The sequence below is a fragment of the Hibiscus syriacus genome, unplaced genomic scaffold, assembly GCF_006381635.1.
Source record: "Hibiscus syriacus cultivar Baekdansim isolate YM2019G1 unplaced genomic scaffold, ASM638163v2 tig00008957_pilon, whole genome shotgun sequence".
NCBI lineage: Eukaryota > Viridiplantae > Streptophyta > Magnoliopsida > Malvales > Malvaceae > Hibiscus > Hibiscus syriacus.
Window position 1 is genome coordinate 198,081 of NW_024062178.1, and position 22,209 is coordinate 220,289.

Genomic DNA, 22,209 nt, shown 5'->3' on the forward strand with positions numbered 1-22,209 from the left:
AAGTTGTGAATGTCAACATCAAGTTGTCCCATGTGCCTCATCGGATTTATAAGCCACAAACAGTTAACACCACCATGCAAGTGGCTTTACTTATATAATTAACTTTAATATCGGTTTTAAAAGAGCAATTATTATCATAACCTACTTGTTTTTTTTATTATCATTATTATAACGTCGTGAATAAAATTACGTGCGGTGATTTGAAATATGTTACCCTTTATACTTGTATAAATATATTAAGTTTTGATATTTAATTAGAGAAAATAAATGTTTATATTTAATGTGTCATTGTTTATATTTGACTTGTATGTTTATGTTTATGTTTATGAAATAATATAGTAGAGTAAATATATATTATTGAGATTTATAAGTTTAATGTTCGTATTGTCACCGTGTGCATGTTATAATTCTCTCGGTTTGTAATGATACAATAATATCATTAGAGGAGTCTCAGCATGATCTCTCGGAGTATATAAGTGGACATGTAAAAATTTAACTCTTATTGAGTCGAGTTTTAAACTTATTTTAACATTATTTTGTTGTATACCCGATTTTAAAATAAGGAATTTTCGAATTTTGTATAAATTGTTTTAACTTGAGAATTTACTATTGTTTTATTTTAAAAAGAATTAATCACTCCGATGATTGAGCGTGACACTCGCAAACTCGTTAGTGGTTTTAAGATTGGTTTGAGATACTACAAACCAATTTTTAATTTAATTAATATTATTGTTAGATTATAAATTATTATATCTTTAAACACACAACAACCTTCAATTTAAAAATACGAGAGATTTATAGGTTATTTTAGACATTATATATAAACCCATGTTATAATAAATGCCAATGACTGAATTTAGAATAGCGGCGATTGAACTTTAATTCATTTAATATCATTGTTAGATTATAGAATTAGATGCGTTTGAACGTATGATGACTTTAAAGTTTAAACTTAAAAATACGAGAGATTATTTTTATCATAATTAAACAACCAAAGATGGATCAGAATTTCAAAAATCTAATCCTAAACCATCACAAACAACTTTCACATAATAGATCAGGACTGGGACCACTAGACCATGTAGGTAAAAATTTATATGAAGATCAAGCTTAGGTTCCACCGAGATTTGAACTCGGGTTACTGGATTCAGAGTCCAATGTCCTATCCACTAGACCATGGAACCTTGCGCTATGAACCAGCCAAACTAAATTATTTCTTCTAATGCTCCTCAAACTTTGATTAATTAAAGAACAAAAGAGAACAAAATGTAAAACATGATTTGCCACAAAAAAGTACACACGACATAACTGAGGTGGCAAAGATGATAAAGATGGATCTTTGAAAGAAATCGCAGAGAAATTTCAAGCAGACTTTGCTTTTGCTGATAAACTTGCTAGAGTCTGTTATGAAAGCTAGTCCTCAAAATCATGCACTTCAATTAACTCTTCAACTTCTGTTATCCATTAACAATATGTCGTTCCATACCACCATCAGCAAGCAACACCGAGCAATGATGGTGCACGAGGTACCACCGGCCATGATGAAACTCGTAGACGTTTGTCACATTAAATGCGCCATTACCCATGTCAGCATAGGTTTTCATAGTAAACCAAGCCACGTCTGTCAGCACCCGGGCTCAAACATCTCTAACATGAAAATCAACCCCTTGCTGCAAATTTAATGCTCAGTCGAATAATACTTGATTGAACCTGCAACCGGAAACAAACAATGAATTTTAGCAAAGCAAACCGGTGATATGGAGGGCCTAAATGAAAATGTTCAACCAACAAAATAATAGAATTGAAATGACAGCAGAAATTTAATTGGGCTGATTTCAAAATTAAAATCCAGGTTCACCTCAAGGCCAGACTATGAATTTTAGAGCAAAAGCTTGATGAAAAATCATATCAAACTACTGAAATTTAAAGTTTTTAGCCTTCCATCATTATAAGCAGAAAATGAAGTAAACAGTATACCCTGAAAAACGTTTTCCTAATGCATGAACACACTTCACATAATCTGCATTCAGCCAAAGACGAAGCATCCCCGAAACAGACCTATCTCTGATGATGTTAAAAGAATTCAGTATTAACATTCATTATGGCTCTTGTAGCCTCAAAGTATGCCTTCCACCCATTGACTAGTGTTACGGTATCTTGCTCCAAAGTAAAATCCTAACAAACAAAAGATTCACACATAAAATTTATGCCAACAACCCAACAATTGAGAAAGATATCAACAACCGACTTTGAGAAACATGACAATGCACAATAGCAAGATAGTGTATATATATATATATATATATATATATATATATATATATATATATATATTTTGCAATTTACCAGCTAAACAAACATTAAAGAAAGCAATGCATTTCTTCATTCATTGATTGTTTTCTAAAGCGTATAAAGTGATAAACAAACTCACACCACAAAGGAATGAAATAGAAGCTAAACAAACAATAAAAAAAGTGCATTTCTTCATTCAGTATAAACAATCAATGCCATGATTTGTGTTAGTTAGGTTCTTAATTCTATTATCTTCAGGAAAAAAAAAGAGCTAAAAATTGGGGAAATTGGGCACCTTATGATAAAGCGCCTTCCAAACATTATCATCATTAGCCGCCTTTCTCATCAGCGAGTGGAGAGCCGGCAAAGGCTCGGGTAATCCAAGTAACTGAGCGCGTGTGTTGTAATCTCCGGCACTAATTACTCCGTCATAGACGCCCCGTTCTGCCTCTCAGCCACTGCATTGGAAGTACTTCCCGGAGCACCACCGCTGCCGCAAACGACCACCCTGGAATCGGAATTTCCGTTGCAGTAGTACGATGGAGCGGCTCCTTTGATTTTGTCTTTATAGGGAGACGTGTAGGGACAGGAGGCGTTGGACTTGTGGGGCCTCTTGAAGAACGATCGGACGGCGACGATGAGGGAAAGGAAGGCGATGATTGTGGCTATGACGAACGGCTGAAGGGATTGAAATGCTATGGAGAGATTCCAGGCAATCTCCATTTATCACACATTAATGCTTCGCCGTGCATGGAACAAAACCCTAGAAAATTAATTAAAAACACACAAATATTTTGCTCTTTCGTAAATTGCGGTTTCCGGTAATTAAATTTGCCGAATTTTTGAAGAAAAAAAAATATAAAAAGTAATATACGAAATTCAATGCTGTAGCAGAAGCGAGGGCGGAGAGTCGTAACGGAGTAGAAGGTGATATTTAGACCAGAAAAATAGGTCAGTATTGGGGGAAATTTTTGTAAAAATTGGTATTTTATAAGTTCCGTTCGAAACGACGCGTTTTCATGCATTGTTTTTTGTAATAATTTTGAAATTATTATTAATATTTTAAGATTATATCATATCATAATAAAAAATATAATCTAATCTCAATGAAATTTTTTTCTGATGCTTAATGAATAAATTTATGAATTGCAATGGGTTATAAATTATAATCGAAAAATGTTCTGATGTTTATCTTGATGAAAAGATAATCACATGAACCATAAAGTGACAAACCTTTTGCATATTATACAAATATAAAAGAAACAGAGAATGCACAAATATGGTAAAATTATATTGCCTTAACGAAAAATCAACAGAAATGCAATCCTTAAAGCCATCCCCTCCCCACCAATCCATCTAATTTTCACCTTACTTGGACCAAGCCACCGTATCGATTTCCGCCTGTGCACTCCTGTATAATTCCAGTCTCTTTGCAAGAGCACTTCGTCGTTCCATGACAGCCGGATCCTCGTTCAATAAGTTCGATAACCGTTTTTGCTGCAAAATTTATCCCAGAAGTCAAGCACTGATCAGCATCGGTTTCACCAAAAAGAGTAAAAGATGGTAAGGAAGAACCGTTCTCACCTCCAGTTTACCCAATTCCGTGTAGTAAAAGTCGAGCAGGCTTCTTTTCGCTTCACGGACTTGACAATAAACGATAGACTTCGGAATGGAGTGGCGCAAAGTAGCACAGACCATATTTACGTAAGACAAAACCGTTGTTCCTGCTCATACATTGTCGGAGTAATCCATGATCAGAAATAAAATACATTGAATTTTAACATGGTTGGATTAATTTTGAGTAAAGGGTTTAGGATTTACCGATTCTCCTCAGGTAGGAGTCATTGTATCGGTCGAAAATTGACTGTGTAGCGCTGCCACCCTTATCCGCATCTTGTGGAAGCTTTCGGAAGAATTCAACTGTAAGGTAACAACACTCCATATCAACCAGTTGAAGTGTTGCTTTTCTGCTCTGATCCCTCATTCTTTCAAGAGACTCGATCGCAGCATTTCCAACCTCTGCTCTGAGTGCAGGATACTGCTTTAATTCCTGAAAACCAAACAGTTGACACTTAAAATCAAAGGCACCTTGAAGAAATAGAAAACGGCAGGAAAATATTCTTGGAAACATGAACAGGATAGGCGAAGATGATAAAAATACTGGAGTTTCACTGATAGCCTTGTGAACGAGATCCTTCAGAATCGAATGAATCTGAAAAATGTGACAAATGAAATCAATCCAATTTTTGAAAAAGTTCTGTAGAGAGAATCACAACTGAACTGATGATAAAGTTAAAAAGAAATGGAAAATCAGATGAGAAAATCTTGCTTCATACAGCATCAACAGCAGCCTCAGCTGGACCTCTGATAGTAACTAAAGTAGATTCAATCAAACGACGATATCCTTGTTCAGGAGCTATTAAATGCGGTTGATACCCATCAGCTTCAGTAATGAGCTTCCTAATATTCTCCATCGATAGCTGCCTGTCAAATTGCAACCTTTTCAAAGCAGCAGGAAGTTGGTTGTCGAAAACATTGTAAACCTTATCACCACCAGTACGCCTGTGAACAAAATTTAAAGTCAAAATAGAATCTATACAAAAATTAGCAAATATTGAATGGGGTTATAGACGGATAAAAACAAAACATGTTATTCATACACGCCATCCAAATGATCTCTGAAATTTTGATCGAAAAGACGGCAAATCTCCATGATTGTATACAACTTCCCCTGAATGAGCATTTTGATCATCAGGAATTCCCAAATAAGTTATAACTAATTATCAACTGCTAGTAGAATATCCAAATAATTCCCAAAAATCGCAACACACGCACACAGCAGGAGCACACTTACACCCGCATCAGCTGCAACTGGCTTTCCAAGACGGCTTAATTCAGTTTCAAGTTCGGTAATTGTTTTATTAATAAGGGACTGAATGCCAGGGATTCTAGACTTGATCACAGTTTCCAAATGCTGAGACATTAACCAATATCACAAGGTTAATAAAACTGGAGCAAAGTTAACACTGAATCCAGTACCATCTTGTTCTTTACAAAAGAAAATTGAGGATAAAAGTTCAAACAAAAAGTAACACAAAATGCCCGATAGCATACCTTTGAGAGCACCTTAGCAAGATGCTCAGAACCCATTCTGTTAGCAAGGTGCCTATACTCGGGCGTACTAGCAAAATACTCACGCTCTCTACGACGAGCAGCAATCATGTCAACATTCTTGTTAATATCTGCTTGTGAGCGATTCACAACACCAACCCAAGGGAATTTCAGCCGATAAGATTTGCCTTCCAATATCTTGTAAATGGGAACATAACTTAGAACACGATAATGCCTTAAGCATCCAATACTAAAGACTTTAAAAGGTTTTAGCATGTCAAAAAATCATGCATAAAACAACTTACATCGGCTGCATCAGTGCCCTTATCCATCAGATCAATCTTTGTCAAGACACCAAGTGTCCTCTCCCCTGAAAAGTTTATAACAATGATTAGTAATAGAAAATCCAAGATATGCAAACAAAATGCTTTGAGCCCTTAAGTCCAAAAGTTTATATATCATGGCAATCCTTTTATGAATATTAGCACAAATCTAAAAAAACACCCATAGCTTAAAAGTTCACATGGTATTACTTAAAAAAAGTAGAAAATATGATAATCTTCTGGTGCATGGCAAGGAAAAGTATATATTGAATGAAATAGTATTGCAAAAGAATACCTGTAGGGTCCACCTCTCGTGAGATTTTAATTGCATCAGATGTAGCGAGATCTTGATTAGCAGGTGAAATTGCTAATATTATACAGTTGGGCTGCATAAAAAGTTAAACAGAAAAATACCGCAGCAGTGTTCACCTTCCATTCTTGCATAAACCACGAAAAAATGTATACTGCAAAGTTATTGGTAAACAGAGGAAGTGGCAATTACAGTAATAACTATCCACAACCCATTTTCCTAGGATTTTCAAAGACATCACATATACGACACCCAATATCCTAAATATAGTTGGCAGTATCATCACTGTAAATCTTATTTAAGCAAATTTTCCTAAAAGGAGCACACGATAAAGATCAACTGCATTTTACCTTCTCAATATAAGAGTGAACCATATTCTCGATATCTTGCACAATGCTTTCTGGCTGACCCTCTACATTTAGCAAGACAATCCATCAATTTCACATATCACATTGCACCAAAAACAGCTAAAAAGATGGGGTTTAAAAGTTATAAAAATGTTAAAACAAAATACTACAGCTACAATATTTGAATATTTAAAATGGGAAAGAAAATTGCAGTTTGAAGATTACACTCCTTGCTTGGTTCACCTTGGAAATATTTTGAGTCAATAACAATAAAATAAGGCATCAAATTTTATTTAAATTTACTAGGCTGTTCGTTAACTCACCAACTGCTACCTTCGTAAGACCAGGAAGATCAATAAGAGTCAAATTGACAACTGCAACAAATTAAAAAGGGAAAAAGCTTATAAATAATAATTAAATAAAAAACAAAAGACAAAAGAGTAAGCATTTACAAGTGGATTATACCATTGGGAGAATATATGCTAAGATGAATTGGAACACTTGAGATTTGCTTGCTTCGGCCAGTTTCTCTGTCTGTCTCATCTTGAATCTCCTTCCTAACAGCAGCTATAAACACAGATAATGACTAACTTCAAAATCCAAGTCTAGCCCATGCTTAAAGCTGGTAAAAACAAAAGCCGAAAGGGTAAAAAGTAATAAATTTACCGAAATCGGTGAATCTTTTTCTCGGAAGGTGAAGAAACTCAGCATATTCTCTGCTTCCTTCATCACTCTTGTGAAGCTGTAACACCAGAGGTCTCCGAGTAACAATTCCTACATTAATTTTTAAGCAGAGAAACAAAAATTAATAAAAATAAATATTTCTTATGTTCATCAGCGATGAAGGATAGATTTAATGCGGTGATATATTTTTACCGGATCCACGAGGTAAGAAATCCTTGCCGACTATGCTTTCGAGCACCGAAGACTTCCCTGAACTCTGTTAATATTCAAAATCTTAGATCAGCTGAAAGTTAAAAGGAAAAGGAGGAAAGGGGAAAAGTTGACTAAATTGAAAACGGAAGCAAAAGTCGAGTGTTGACCTGACCGCCGACGACGGCAATCGCCGGAAGTGAATCCCAAAGAGTAGGTAATGCGCTTGCTTCTCCATGGTCACCGAGAGCCGTACAAGCCCTTTGAATCTTGTTCACAAGGGAAATCAAATTATCCATTTCTTTTTTAAAGCAACAGATCTGAGTCGTATTCAAATCAGGCTGGTCGGAGCTGATTAATTAAGCAACGGTAGCACCTCAGATCTGAGTCGGGTTTTTTTTTTTGCTTGGAGAAGTTTTGAAAACGGAAGGAAAAATGAGACGATGGGTTTAAAGTGATGCGCGTTGTATTTAAGGTGACTCAGTCTGAATACGAGAGAAAATGCGTAGTCTATGTTGACTCGATAGCGCGACTGAGTTAACTCGAGAGCAAATTACGTATTTAATTAATCATCTATTTTTATAATTCTATTTCGATCATTTAATTATTTTTTAAAATTATATTTTAATTTTACTTTAGTTACTTGCTATTAAAAAATATATAATCATAAAGCTCAGAATATACAAATAACTAAAAATCAATATCCCTATCTCATTTTATTATTTGTTTCTCTTTCGTTTTTCTTTTGATCTTATCAAAAATTGTATAATTTTATAACATAAAGATATTAAGAAATAAGATTAATTGTATTAAGAGAGAAATTTTGAAGAAAAATAATTCAAATTGAGAAAAGACGAAAGGTATAAAGAAATTAAAGAGAGAGAGAAAGGGTGAAGAATTCAAATTACTAATCATAAAATTCCCGAACGTTGGTTTTTCAACTTTTCATACTTGTCCATGGGGTCCCTGTGAAGTGCAAAAACCTAAGAAAATAAATTTTTAAATATAACAACCCAAGTTAGAAAATATAATTTTAAATTTTTATAAATGTCAACACTTTCAAATGGTATTTACCATTACAGCATTGATTGATCTGATTTTTCAAATATAAGCACGCCATTACAGCTCAAGATAATTTGAGTTCCAGTTCAAAGTTCTGTATCCGTACAAGTTCTTGCTCGTTCAATTCCATTAAATTCTTGTATATCTCTTCGATGCCGAATTTCGCTCTGATAAAATCAAAGATTATTTCTAATAAGCTTGAAATATCGCATGACATATATTGGTCTAGTTTTAAGAATTAACAATTTGAAGATGGAGAGAATATGAATTTCCAACCAGCCCTCGCCCAGCATTGAAGCTCTACAAATGACAATGGAATCACATTTGACCACAAAGACCAGAAATAAAGACATACATTATTACACACAGTTTTAGTTGAACCTACTACATTTGTCACATTTTCCAACATTCGAGTGAAAAAACAAGGCACCAGTATCATGAAAGATGGAAAGAACAAACAACCTATACTAACATACGTAACTATACCTAAAACATCACTTGCCAAATCGGCCTCTTCCCCACGACATTCTTTGCCTCCCACCACCATTGGCTGCTACATTGTTGTTCTGATGCGAAGAAAATACCCTTGTTCGCTCTTCCTTCATGATTGCAAACAGGGAATCCAATGTTTTAGGCTTTTGCTTTGTTCTTGTGTTCCCTTGTCGCTCTCCTTGTTGCTGCTGATGCTGTTGCTGCTGATGCTGTTGCTGCAGCGGCTGCTGCCACTGTGGCTACAAAGTATATGGTTGCTCACTTAGCACCAATGCAAGTGTTACAAGAAATTCATTTAAATGACCAAGACCAGCCATATTACAACACCTATATTGAGAGAAAAATACCTTCACTGAAAAGCCTCCATTTCCAGCCTTTCTTTGGACACGTGGTGCTCCAATTCTGCACCAGAGAAGCAAAAACCATGAATGCATAACAAAAAAAAACATAACAATGAGTTAAGTCCAGTGACGAACTAGCTTTCACCCAACATGCCAGCAACCAGCACCAAAATGTTGAGACTGAAGAATCTTACCAGAGCATAGGAAGACTATTTATATTTCCAGTTAACAGAAACATAAACCAAACAATCTCTAATATAACTCCCTCCATTTTCTGCAAAACTTTTTCAATTTGAAAACATGATCATGCATCTAAACCCCAATCCGGAAATGCATTGCTACCAACAGAGAGAGAAGCTTCCACTGGTGTAGCTGAACTAGGGAAAACCTCATAGGTATGTTCACCACATCCCCACCGAACAACGGCACCACTTAGAGAAAACTCCTATACCTCATCTTTAGAAGAAAACCAACGCCACTTGAGTAAATGTACAAGTGTCAAATTTACATCAGCTTAAGCTTCCAATATTCCCCAACCCAATACTGTTCCAGCTTCATTATCTCTAGCTCATATTTCAATATGGCACCAGCAACAAACTACTCATTAAATCAAAATATTCATAGCCAATATTTAGCAGGCAAGAGAAACCCTAGAAAAGATTAAGGGTCAACAGTAGACTGTAAAAGGGAGCTTCAAGATAGCCAAAAGCTTCCCAACTAGTTAAAACTGGTCATGTACACGGAAGGATGTGCAGGCTCCCACCCAATGACTAAAGCCATCAAGGAATCTGAAGACGCCAAAACTACTTGATAAGGAGATCGTAATTATTGGTAGACCCAGCAAATGGAACTACAAAACCCCATCAGCATAAGAACAAACTACCCAATTAACTTTTCTAGACATGTTCAGAGTTTGTCAAATCATTAAACAAGTCACCTATATGAACAATGTTAATCTTTAGAATGTTGCACAATAGAAATCATCAAAACTTGGCGTCATGTTTTCTCTCTCTAAATCCATCTCCTTCAGACATTATAACCACATTAAACACTTGATATTGGATGCTTCGATGTCCCACCAAAAAGGGGAAACCAATTAACTTGTGAGCCTTGCACAATATAGATATGAAGCTACTAGCATACTACTTTGGGTAGTTTGAACATAAAAAATAGCCAAACACTTCAAGATAATCTCACATTCGGCCCTTTCCACAAATAAATGTAATCAAATATTAGGAGTTCCACACAACAAGCAACTTGAAATAAGTTAACCGGGACCACATTCCAGAGGTCATCAATATTGTAGAAGATCCAAAATTTACCTGCAATGACTCAATAGTAGCACCATCAGATGGCAGTGATTACATTTTGATTTTAAACACAACTAATCCAGCAATAAGAAATCATTGTTTCTCTATTAAGAAACTATTGGATTATTTGACATCAACATACCTTGGTTTGTTCAAATTAGCCACCCTGCTATTATTCAAAGTTCTATTCCAAATTGGAGCAACTGCAGCCCTTCGGGCAGCCTCAGCTGCAAAAGGAAACCCGTTCCCCCGGAAATTAGACCTTCTTTGAGCTAGAGCCCCCTGATTTACATATATGGGCACACATAAGAATATGAACCAATGTCAGAATGTGCAACCAGAAGAGATGCAAATCTATCAACAAACTCGATAAAAAATAAGAAACCTGTCTAAGAGAAGCTCGCGAGTCCATGTACTGTCGTACTTTGAAAGCCTTATCTTTGGCAGCATTACTCACATGCCTCTGATTTTTATTCTGATCATAAGACAAGAACAGATTAGAATATCATTCTAAGCACAAGGTACAATAAAAATGTGATTTCTGGAGGAAGAAAATTCTTACCGGTATCCTTTGCGGCTTCTTGCCTTTGTTTGAAGTATTTTTTGACATTTTTATGATATCATCTAAGTCCATAAAAAAGGCAAACTAATCAGAATCATGTTTACTCACTCTAAGAGAACAACTTTAAACAAGTCATAAACAGTCAAAAGCTCACCCAGAGTCATGTCCATTTTCTTTTCTGTGAGGGCGATCGTTTCACTTGTAAGTGGTTTAGCCGCCATCTGACGAGGTAAACAAGCATTAATCCAAAGCAATAGAAATATATAATTAGAAATACATCAAAAGGAAATATTCCAAGTTAAAAACAGACAACTCAATATCAACAGAAAACACACAAACAAAAAGAAGTAGCATCCTAATTTATACACGTATATCGGAAAAGTTCAATTTCATAAACCCTAAAAATCACAAAGTAATCAAACGCAATGAAGAAATCCCTAATTCACGATATCAGCATAAAACATTAAAAACCTACAAATCACAGCAAAATCAAAAAAGAAAAGAAATCAACAAACAAGCAGTATAGAAACAGATTTGCAGACGATATACGATAGACTCAAGAAAAGGCGAAGGATTTGAAGAGAGAAACTTACCGATTTAGAAGAAGAAAGAATTAAACTACGATCTTCGATGAGAAAAGCGAAACGAATTCAAGGCTTGAAGCTGGAGATAGGGTTAGGGTTTTCGAAGTGACTTCGAAATAAAAGAGGGCAAATTTTTCAATGCTTTGGATGCTTTACTCCAAATAGAAAACGAGTAAACAGACGGGATTATTTGTTGGTTTTATATACGGCAAGTGAGGTTGGCGGATTTCAAGCTCAATCATTTATAGTTAATATAATTAGATTTCAAGTCCGAGATTGATTAGGGATCAGGTAATTAAAAGCATTACGAATTCACGAGGCTTTTTAGTAACGAATACGAGTCCGCCACGTCAGTGATTGTTGCGTTTGTTTATTGGAGAAAATTCAATCCCCTAACGTGGCGTTTGTTTATTTGTTTCAAAATATATTTTAATATTTTAATAAATAAATAAATAACACACTTATTGTATTTTGATGGTACTGGTAAAATTAGCTTTTTATTTATAATATTATTATATAATAATTTTTATATTATTTGTGTTTTTATATAAAAATAATTATAATAATATGAGTCAAGAATTAAAATATAAACAAGATTGACGGTTAACTCTTATTAGTTATTTGTAATATACTATGTCATTAAATTATTGCGTTTCCTCACAACAATTATGCTTTTTTAAAACAACCGATGATACCATTTTTAGATATTTACTATTATAGAATAAAATATTATCCCGAACATTTATATAAAGATATTAATATTGATTCTCAAATATAGTAAAATATTATAATAAAATAAAATATAAAGATTAAATTTTGGAATGAATGATTATTTTTCATTAATATATTTTTTAAGTTTTAAATTTGATTCACATTTCGTTAGGTTAAATTTGATTTTATTGTACCTCTAAATAATATACTAAAAGATAAATATCAATACTAGTATACTACCTTTCTTGATTGTTAGAAAATGTTTCAAACATTTGATAATGATTTGCAATTTACCCCTATACCCTTGTATGCTTACATTATTTGCAAAACGGTCCTCAAATGAGTTTTTGCAGCCTAATTATTTTACAAAGCATGTTAAATCTTCATCCGTAGGTGGCTTCGATGCTTTAGAAAGATTTACATGCCACATTTTTTTGTATGAAACATGTTCGTGTAGTTCGTATTTTTGGTATTAAATCTTCATGTTATATCTATATTGACATGTTGATATTAATAATTGAAATTCTAATAATTTAATCTAATATTGATACTGAACATCAGTATATATCAACATTGATGGTTTAATACCATCGGTAAACAATGTTATTGTATCTTGAAAGAGATTATTTTTTATTCATCGAGTTTGGTTTCAGATAAACGACGTTCTTATTCTAGAAATTCTGCCTCAAGCCTCAACCCCACCCGGGACCAAAACTTTCCGCAACTACTGATTAATCATCAATGCAAAATAAAGTCATCAATTGACTCCATAGATCCATTTCTCATCGTTGCTTTTATAGTTAACCAGCTCTACTGGTTTGAACCATAAGTTGATTTCATCCTTTGCTGTCCCAGGACCATCACTCCCATGAATTATATTCCTGCATTGTAAAAAACAAACCCCATTTTATATATATATATTCGTAAAACTAATATCCTTCCAGAATATTCAGCCTTGTACCTCCCGACGACCACTGCTAGATCACCTCTGATGGTTCCGGGCTCCGATCTCTGTGGATCGGTTGATCCGATGAGTTTCCGGCCGTATTTTATGACTCCCTCTCCTTCCCACACCTGTTGTTTTATGGGATTTTAGTTCAGCTGTGTTGGAAACGAATACAAGGAGAAGATGAGATTTGTAGTTCAGTTTTTTACCATAGCAACCACAGGGCCTGAACTGAGGAATTGACAGAGGCCATTGAAGAAGGGTCTATCCTTCAAGTCATGGTAATGTTTCTGGGCAAATTCCTTTGAAGGAACCATTATCTTGATAGCCACGAGCTTGAATCCTTTGCGCTCAAAACGAGATATGATATCTGCAATCTGGAATATAATATACATCCTTTTAGCCATATGTCGTATTTCAATCCATCATTAAAGAAAATGAAACAGCTACACTTGTCTACAAGAGAAAATCAAAATATCCGATTATGAAAATTTGATTGTTCATTTTTCTTAAAATATTTCTATTCGATGTATTTTCAAACATAAATATTAAGAGATGAGCCTTCAAGACCCTCCAAATACAGTATTATTTTTTTAATATATGTTAGATGTATATTCCTGCCCAACATTTTTCACTCAAAATTCAATCACAATAAATATCCATCTTATTTCTTCTAAGACATACCTACAATCTAAGTAAAACTAGTACTGACAACAAGCATAAAGCAGCATTTTTTATGTTCAACATCTCAATTCAGACTTCAAATTTCTTTAACTATCCGAGTTCGATACAATTTGACCATCGAAGAATTCTAAATATATATAATATTCTTATGTTAGGCACATACTAATATCCAACACTCAAGTTCCAAGTGTGAGTAACTTAGTTTCATCTATGGCTAGAAGATAGGGAAGTCTTGGACAAGATTAGGTTGATAATAAAGACAAGAAGAACCTTACCAGCCCTCTTTGTACTCCATCAGGCTTGATAGCAATGAAGGTGCGCTCAGTCTGAATGATGAAGAATAGAATTAAAAAGTAACAAAAGAGATGAAAAGCATATATAAAGTATTAGCTATGGAATCGAACATGTAATGGATTACCTGTGCAGCATGAGCCTCCTGCTCCTGAACCATGTAAGCTACAAAGAGAGAATGCAAAACAAACATTCAGTTCATAGTTTTTGCTGCTATTTCTTTTTTCTTTTTTGGTTATTTAACCTCTCTGAGATTTAAGTCATTTAATTCTAACCTGCCACTGGAAGAGCAAACACTCCTGAAAGCCATCCTCTGGATGCATTGGTAGAACCACCATTTCCATAAGCTGAAGCTAAAAGAGGCACCTTACTGACTGAAACTGCAGCTGCTGCCGCAATAGTCACTGCCCGTCCTTCTGCTGACGATAACATAAAGCTAAATACCTTAAAACAGAATGATTTCGCATTTCATGTAATAGAAATTCAAAGAAAGTGGTGGTGAAAGATAAAAATAAAGGCGTTACGATTATTTTTTTCTTTTCAACAAAAACAGAATTGATTCAATAACTAGGCAAATGAGACATTTCTCTCCTAATTTTTCCCTTTTGAAAATTACATAATCATATATTAAATTGGAATGTAACTATCAGATATAATATAAATTCATTGTGAATATAATTGTTTTTCAAGATTTTTATGTGTTTTTTCTTGAAACAGTCATATATACAGATCCGGTATGAGACACAAATATTTTTTTAAAGTAGTGAATTGAAATAACATAGTGTATCCAAACAACGGAAAAACTCAACAATCGACTATAATAGTAATTCCAATATCAATATATTAAAAAAAAAAGTAAATGCAGTGAAACAAAATTTTCAAATGGAATTAGAATTTTATTTCGACACTTGATAAACAATCAGAGTTGAAAAATGATTCAGATGATTTGATCTAAAACCAGTAATAAGAATCAGACAATATCACAAAACTGAAAGAAAAAAAAAAGCACTTAAACAAAACATTTCGCATTATCGGAAAACACATTCATCAAAAAATAAAGTCACAGGCCATCGCTAATCTATAAAAATTGCAGAAAAACAAAGCGTTACTAAAACAATAAGATGAGGAAATCACCGGAGCAAAAGCGAGAGTTCTTCGAAGCTGAAAAGAGTGATCGGACAGCTCTAGAAGCAGATTTGCAAATCTGAGAGCTCATTTTCTTTTTTTGCTTCGTTTGTTGGAGGATTGATTTGGTATAAACAAGCCGAGAGCGCTTATGAAGTGTTTGTTTTAGGAACTGATTGCTAAATTTAGATTTTGACAGTTACATATTTCTATGTTGCTCTTTCAATTATATAATATTTATTTTTATTTTTAAAAAAGATTGTAGAATAAATTTTGGTTTTCAGATTTTATTATTGCACGATAAATGATAATGTGTTTGATATGAATAAATATTTTTTTTAAAAATTAATATCGATCTCATTAATAAAAATACTATTCTTCGTAAAGAGTTTAGATTTAATAGTTGCATATTTAGAGCGTGTATATTGTTAATAAAATAAAACCGCAAGCAATATGGAGTTATTAAAAAGTAAGTTTTTAAATATATATATTGGTTGCTCATTTAATTTTCAGGGTTTCGTCATGATTAATCCGAATCGATCTGTATCATACACTTGATTTTGATTGATGAATCTTCCAACAATAATTTTATACATATACAAGGCCTCGACAGACATGACGACTTCTACAATATCATTGGTAGGAGATAGTTTCGATCTCCCTGTAACACTGATCCCATATCCCTAATTAATTATAAATTATCCTATTTTTTAAAATTTTCTTTAAAATGGATTATTTCCTATAATTTTGCCTAGTACTACATAAAGCATGTATTAAACTATAACGTTAACGAACAACAATCGTCTCAGCCGACGGCTCCCTAACAGATAAAAAAATTGACCCGACACTGACTCGGGAAAATATTTGAATAATAGTAATACTTTTCCTTAGATTCTCACATAAAATAATGAAAATTTCCATGAAAATAATCACACGAAATCAAATGGACAACCTCTAATAAAAACGTACAGGCTTCCATTAAAAAGAAAGAAGGAACGAATGAATCAGGGAGAATTGTAGCCAAAACTGTTCCCACGAAGGTACTTGAGCTGCACAGAGACCTGTCTTTCCATCCGAAGTTGTCTATGAAAATTAGCGATGAACATCTCGGCCCTCTTATCCACATCATCCTCCGATTGATAACTCGTCGTCCGAGCCAACCTATTCGAGCAACGACCCGAATCATCCGAATCGTCATCGTCGTACACGCATGCCCTTAACCCTGGCCTATCCGTAAAGCTCAGCCTCCGAGAAGCATCGCCAATCATCGAAGCGACACGCCATCGGTTCATATCGAAACTCAGCAACAGTTTTACCTTCTTTACGACCCTCCTTAGGCGGCTAAGCAACCCCATGGTGTAAATGTAAATTGAACAACTTTGATTGTATGGATCGAAGCTTGAAGATTTAATTGATGATATGATTGTTGATACAGGATCAGAATTGCCGTGTGTGTGTGTGTATATATATAGGGTTTTCTTACAGAGGAGTTAAGGAAAAGGAAGGTGTTGGGTAAGTATGGAAGAAAAAAAAATGCGTATAAAAATGGAGAACGGTGTCAAGATGGCTGCGCCATGCTAGATTTTTATGCAAGATTAAGAGCATATATATTTGGTCAAAATTTTGATTCATTCTATAATAATAATCCAGTTTAAGTATATATATGTATGTATGTATGTATATATACACACAAATTTAATCAAAATTTAGTGATGAAATAAGAGTAATGATTTAACAGTGGAGTAACTAAAATAAGAGTAATGTCAAAATTTAGTGATTAAATTGAAATTTTCAAAATTTAAAGTTAAATTTAAGTGATGAAATTTGTAATTTATCATATATATATATATATATATATGTTATTTTATTAAATGACAAGGAATTTTCTTTGTTCTTTCATGGAAAAAAGTGTATGTATGTAATTGGGCAGCCAAAAACCTGATAAATATGTAGATTAGATAGATTTTGACTTGGTTGTTGTTTTAGATTTCTTATTAAGAAGCTAACCATTGTAGAGTCTGCTTCCCTAGATATGCAACTACAAATTATGTACATAATTGAGGAATTAAATTTCCACAAAAATATATTAAAAAACAATAAATGTAATCAAAATTAGTTAGCTAATTTAGCATCAAATTGTTCACTGTTTGAATTCAGTTGTAAAGGTTAAACAATAAGATATTTATAATTTTTAATTTAAAAAGTATAATAACAATTATAAACTATTAAATGTTAAATTAATTAATTAAAACAATTTTTTATGTAAAAAACTATTAAACTCCTACGTCAAGTTGTGGATAGCAATCATTTAAAATTTAAAATTTTGAGTTTGGTAGTTGGTCCGGTATGTTGTGTGGCCACATATAAAAATGAGGTTGTCTAAAAAAAGACAGATTAATATATAGTTAAAAACAACGTAATTGAAAATTTAATAAGATAATTAATAAATTCGGTAAAGCGTTACCTATTATGTTGACAGTCTATAATGTTGTAGGTAGAAAACATGAAAAACTATTAAAAAATTTAGTAACCGATAAACTTTCGTTATCGGTAGGTATCGATACATATATATAAGTGTTCATATTTATTTCACTGTGGAAAATATTAATTTAGGTTTATCTTTTGAGTGAGTTTTAAGATATTAATTTAGTAATTATACGCGTCTAATGATTTATTTTTATGTTACGGTATATATTATTATTAAATTAAAAATAATAAATATAGATATTACATATTTATTATTATCTTTGGTTAAAATTGTTAAATTTAAATTCTAAATAATATTTTATAAAATATCTAAACAATCAAATAATTTGTTGTGTAAATGAAATTTTTAAATTAATATTGTAAGTGGGAAACATGAAACACTATTAAAAAATTTTGAAACATAAATTACATAACTTTCAACAAAGTATTAATACATGTACAAAAAATATCAATATTTTCAACATATTTGGTAGCTCTTTACCGGTTTTGTCATAATGAAACTGATTTTGTCATATTTTTACCTGTTATATTGTTTTGTATCGATACATTTTTATAAGGTATCGATATTTTATAGGCGCTATTACTGTTTTTCTTTTAAATTCCAAAAGTATTAATACTTATTTAAATAGAATCGATACTTTCAACATATTCAGTAGGTAGTTTAATGTAATAGGTAGCGCCTATTTTATTTTACTGTTTACATTATTAGTAATCTTTAAACAAACCGGTAGGTATTTTAATATAATTGGTAGCGCCTATTTTTTTTACCGTTTACATTATTATCAACCTTTAAAAAAAACCGATAGGTAGTTTAATGTAATAGGTAGCGCCTATTTTTTTACCGTTTATATTATTAGCAACTTTCAAAAAAACAGGTAGGTAGTTTAATGTAATAGGTAGCGCCTATTTTTTTACCGTTTACATTATTACCAACCTTTAAAAAAACCGGTAGGTATTTTAATGTAATAGGTAACGCCTATTTTTTTTATTGTTTACATTATTAGCAACCTTCAAAAAAAACTGGTAGGTATTTTAATATAATAGGTAACGCCTATTTTTTTACCGTTTACATTATTAACAACCTTAAAAAAAACGGGTAGGTATTTTAATATAATAGGTAGTGCCTATTTTATTTTACCGTTTACATTATTAGTAATTTTTAAACAAACCGGTAGGTATTTTAATATAATATATAGTGCCTATTTTTTTACCGTTTACATTATTAGCAACCTTAAAAAAAATCGGTATGTAGTTTAATGTAATAGGTAGCGCCTATTTTTTTTACCGTTTACATTATTAGCAACCTTCAAAAAAACTGGTAGGTATTTTAATGTAATAGGTAACGCTTATTTTTTTTATCGTTTACATTATTAGCAACATTAAAAAAAACCTGTAGGTATTTTAATGTAATAAGTAACGCCTATTTTATATTTCCAGTTAAATCATATAACATTTACGGTATATATTTTAACCAGTCACTTGTTTAACCATTCACGCTTTTTTAGCCGTTTTTTAACCGCCTCACAGAAGAACTTTCTAAAAATGTGATGAAAAAAATCATTTAGGGTCTCAGCAAAATTGTTTTTTAGTTTAGCATGGTTGTTATAGCATTCGTTGGAGGACGCTCGGACAATACATCTTCTTGAAGATATCCAAATGATACGGTGTCTTTAGCAAGACTATAGCTTTCTAAGTGTCGGAACCATCTTTCGGTTGGGCTCCGAATTGGGCTTCGACTTGGATTAAATGAATTGAAGTCGCCACTGACTATTTAAAACAAATTTAGGTAGGTCGGACACTATCTTACCTGATCTGCGTTGTATAAGAAATGTGTCGGGTTCGGGAGTCGGTTACGGTCAAGGAAGGATTAACACCCTTGAACCGCCCTTTCGGTACCAATTAATACATCGGTTGTCTTAATCGCGAAAATCAAAATTAATATTTAAAAATTCAATTCAAATTAATTATCTTTGATCGATTGAAAGTATCCCTAAAAAGTCAAAAGTGTTGGATTGTAAAAATGAAAATAAACATGAGAAAAGAATAATAAAAAATATTAATATAATAATATTAATAAAAGATGAATATATATATATATATATATATATATAAAACAATGTAAAAATAAATAATAAATAATAAAATTAGGAGAAAATAAAAAATATATATAAAGTAAATAAATAAAAAATGAAATAAAAAGAATAAGTCAAAAGTTGTTACATCTCCCATGTTTTGCGTGTAGAAAACTGAATTTGCAATGAAAATGCTCTGTCACTCCTCGTGCTTTTAGATACTGGCTTTGGATCCTCCACGCTTATTTTTGTCCTTTTTTTCTCTCAGTTTTTTCCAAATCGTTGCCCATTCTTCTGATTTTGGTTCCACGTTTTTCTATGTAATCTTTCCTCTTGATGGTTGAGTCTATTTATAGTCTAAATAAACCTATTTTTAGCTCAGATTTAAAGTCCTACTTAGACTCGAAATGCTTCGATTTTAGTGTTTCAATAGGACTCAAATACGTTGGTTTTAGTATTCCAATAGGACTCAAATACGTTGGTTAGTTTATGAATCTCACTAAATCGAGGTTGAGTGTGGGGTCTGTAAAAATAAAAAAATAATAATAAATATAATAATAATAATAATAATAATAATAAATAAATAAAAATATAATGTTTTTGTAGACCCGGACAAAAACGAATGTCTACAGCTGCCCCTCTTTGCGCATTTTTGTGTTAACAAGAATAGGGCAAAAATGAAAAAGACAACCAGTTTTTGTCCGGTTCTCTTTGATTTGAGACTTGATAGTATTTGTTGTGACACTAAGTCGATCTATTGGGCACGATATCCTTCTTCTTGAAGTTGAAATCGTGGGTGAATCGAAAAGTGATTTTTTGTTGCCAATTTTGGTCAACCTTGGTCTTCTTCTCGATTTAAAGAATTGGGTGTAAAAATTTGACCGGGAAGTAGTTCCTTACTGATGCAACGCGGTTGATACGCCCTCGAGCTTAATGGAATCGAACTCAAAGGTCTTTGGCAGATAGTCCTTATTGCCTTGACATATGCTGCAAATGATAGTGCCTTTGAGCTGAGTGGAGTCGAACTCGAAGGTCTTTGTTGACAGATAACCCTTCTAGCCTTGAGTTATGCTGTAAATGATAGTGCCTTGGAGCTGAGCATAGTCGAACTCGAAGGTCTTTTGTTGGTAAATAGCCCTTCTTGCCTTGAGCTATGTTGCAAATGATGTGCCTTGGAGCTGAGCGTAATCGAACTCGAAGGTCTTTGGTGATAGATAACCCTTCTAGCCTTGAGTTATGTTGTAAATGTTGGTGCCTTTGAGCTAAGTCTAATCGGACTCGAAGGTATTTGGCAGATAGCCTTTCTCGACTTAAGTTATGCTGCAAATGATGTGCCTTGGAGCTGAGCATAGTCGAACTCGAAGGTCTTTGGTTGGCAGATAACCCTTCTCGACTTAAGTTATGCTGCAAATGTTGGTACCTTTGAGTTGAGTGTAATTGAAATCGAAGGTCTTTGGCAGATAACCCTTCTAGTATTGAGTTGTACTACAAATGATATACCCTCGAAGCTGAGTGTAATCGAACTCGAGGGTCTTTGGCAGATAACCCTTCTCGACTTAAGCTATGCTGCAAATGATGTGTCTTGGAGCTGAGCGTAGTCGAACTCGAAGGTCTTTGGTTGGCGGATAACCCTTCTCGACTTAAGTTATGCTGTAAATAATATGCCTTGGAGATGAGCGTAGTCAAACTCGATGGTATTTTGGTCACAGATAACCCTTCTAGCCTTGAGTTATGCTGTAAATGATGTGCCTTCGAAGCTGAGTGTAATCGAACTCGAGGGTCTTTGGTAGATAGCCCTTATCGACTTAAGTTATGTTGTATATTATGTGCCTTGAAGTTGAGCGTAATCGAACTCGAAGGTCTTTGGTTGGCAGATAACCATTCTTGACTTAAGTTATGCTGCAAATGATATGCCTTGAAGCTGAGCGCAGTCGAACTCGAAGGTCTTTTGGTCACAGATAACCCTTCTAGCCTTGAGTTATGTTGTAAATGATGTGCCCTCGAAGCTGAGTGTAATCGAACTCGAGGGTATTCGGTTAGCAGATAACCCTTATTACCTTAAGTTATGCTGTAAAAGATGTGCCTTTGAGCTGAGCGTAGTTAAACTTGAAGGCCTTTGGTGGGTACGATTCCCTTCGTCGTGAAGTTGAAACCGTAGATGACCCCTTCGTTGTGAAGTTGAGCCTCGAATTGGATATCCTTCGTCGTGAAGTTAAAATCCAAATATTTGTGTTGTTTCGAGGCCAATATCCTTCGTCGTGAAGTTAAAATTGACTCTGAAACTAG

At 33.6% G+C, this 22,209-nt stretch overlaps 4 protein-coding genes, 1 non-coding gene and 1 pseudogene across 7 annotated transcripts; all 6 read right to left on the reverse strand.

Annotated features, from left to right (window-relative positions):
• Positions 1–1,112: 1,112 nt before the first annotated feature.
• Positions 1,113–1,184, reverse strand: TRNAQ-CUG. Its single transcript has one exon. It is a non-coding gene; the product is annotated as a tRNA-Gln (tRNA).
• A 139-nt stretch (positions 1,185–1,323) lies between these two features.
• On the reverse strand, positions 1,324–3,102 carry LOC120202599 (annotated as a pseudogene).
• Positions 3,103–3,485: 383 nt separating this feature from the next.
• Positions 3,486–7,737, reverse strand: LOC120202600 (dynamin-related protein 5A-like). Of its 2 annotated transcripts, none has more exons than XM_039203005.1 (16): positions 7,427–7,737; positions 7,260–7,323; positions 7,050–7,157; positions 6,849–6,950; positions 6,707–6,757; positions 6,387–6,448; positions 6,022–6,112; positions 5,709–5,773; positions 5,407–5,601; positions 5,147–5,266; positions 4,953–5,023; positions 4,629–4,854; positions 4,454–4,504; positions 4,114–4,342; positions 3,877–4,016; positions 3,486–3,789 (listed from the first exon to the last, which is right to left on the reverse strand). In XM_039203005.1, exons 1-16 carry the CDS (start codon positions 7,553–7,555, stop codon positions 3,661–3,663), a joined length of 1,833 nt encoding a protein of 610 aa, XP_039058936.1. In that variant the 5' UTR covers positions 7,556–7,737; the 3' UTR covers positions 3,486–3,660. The 2 variants fall into 2 exon arrangements, with proteins under 2 accessions (XP_039058936.1, XP_039058937.1); XM_039203006.1 differs by having other exon boundaries at positions 6,849–6,969; positions 7,427–7,498.
• A 904-nt stretch (positions 7,738–8,641) lies between these two features.
• LOC120202601 lies at positions 8,642–11,779 on the reverse strand. The gene is made up of 7 exons (XM_039203007.1): positions 11,617–11,779; positions 11,178–11,244; positions 11,024–11,085; positions 10,847–10,936; positions 10,604–10,743; positions 9,158–9,212; positions 8,642–9,049 (listed from the first exon to the last, which is right to left on the reverse strand). Exons 2-7 carry the CDS (start codon positions 11,242–11,244, stop codon positions 8,813–8,815), a joined length of 651 nt encoding a protein of 216 aa, XP_039058938.1. The 5' UTR covers positions 11,617–11,779; the 3' UTR covers positions 8,642–8,812.
• A 1,175-nt stretch (positions 11,780–12,954) lies between these two features.
• On the reverse strand, positions 12,955–15,538 carry LOC120202575 (nucleoside diphosphate kinase 3-like). Of its 2 annotated transcripts, none has more exons than XM_039202985.1 (7): positions 15,374–15,538; positions 14,515–14,655; positions 14,367–14,404; positions 14,224–14,274; positions 13,474–13,641; positions 13,280–13,392; positions 12,955–13,199 (listed from the first exon to the last, which is right to left on the reverse strand). In XM_039202985.1, the coding sequence occupies exons 1-7, from the start codon at positions 15,453–15,455 to the stop codon at positions 13,076–13,078; spliced, it is 717 nt and encodes a 238-aa protein (XP_039058916.1). In that variant the 5' UTR covers positions 15,456–15,538; the 3' UTR covers positions 12,955–13,075. The 2 variants fall into 2 exon arrangements, with proteins under 2 accessions (XP_039058916.1, XP_039058915.1); XM_039202984.1 differs by having other exon boundaries at positions 14,515–14,658.
• Positions 15,539–16,368: 830 nt separating this feature from the next.
• Positions 16,369–16,719, reverse strand: LOC120202557. Its single transcript, XM_039202975.1, has one exon. The coding sequence runs from the start codon at positions 16,717–16,719 to the stop codon at positions 16,369–16,371; it is 351 nt and encodes a 116-aa protein (XP_039058906.1).
• Positions 16,720–22,209: the final 5,490 nt, after the last annotated feature.

Bases quoted from the DNA above. Each gene is read 5' to 3' on its own strand.
- LOC120202600 (XM_039203005.1), bottom strand. From the start codon at position 7,555: ATGGATAATTTGATTTCCCTTGTGAACAAGATTCAAAGGGCTTGTACG. The intron at 5,602-5,708 runs GTAAGTTGTTTT...CCCATTTACAAG, and splicing joins AGGGCACTGATGCAGCCGAT to ATATTGGAAGGCAAATCTTA. The intron at 4,505-4,628 runs GTATGAAGCAAG...CACATTTTTCAG, and splicing joins CTGAGGCTGCTGTTGATGCT to ATTCATTCGATTCTGAAGGA.
- LOC120202575 (XM_039202984.1), bottom strand. From the start codon at position 15,455: ATGAGCTCTCAGATTTGCAAATCTGCTTCTAGAGCTGTCCGATCACTC. The intron at 14,405-14,514 runs GTTAGAATTAAA...CTCTCTTTGTAG, and splicing joins GTTTGCTCTTCCAGTGGCAG to CTTACATGGTTCAGGAGCAG. The intron at 13,393-13,473 runs GTAAAAAACTGA...ATAAAACAACAG, and splicing joins CAGGCCCTGTGGTTGCTATG to GTGTGGGAAGGAGAGGGAGT.
- LOC120202601 (XM_039203007.1), bottom strand. From the start codon at position 11,244: ATGGCGGCTAAACCACTTACAAGTGAAACGATCGCCCTCACAGAAAAG. The intron at 10,937-11,023 runs GTAAGAATTTTC...TCTTATGATCAG, and splicing joins AGAAGCCGCAAAGGATACCG to AATAAAAATCAGAGGCATGT. The intron at 10,744-10,846 runs GTTTCTTATTTT...TATGTAAATCAG, and splicing joins CGCGAGCTTCTCTTAGACAG to GGGGCTCTAGCTCAAAGAAG.
- LOC120202557 (XM_039202975.1), bottom strand. From the start codon at position 16,719: ATGGGGTTGCTTAGCCGCCTAAGGAGGGTCGTAAAGAAGGTAAAACTG.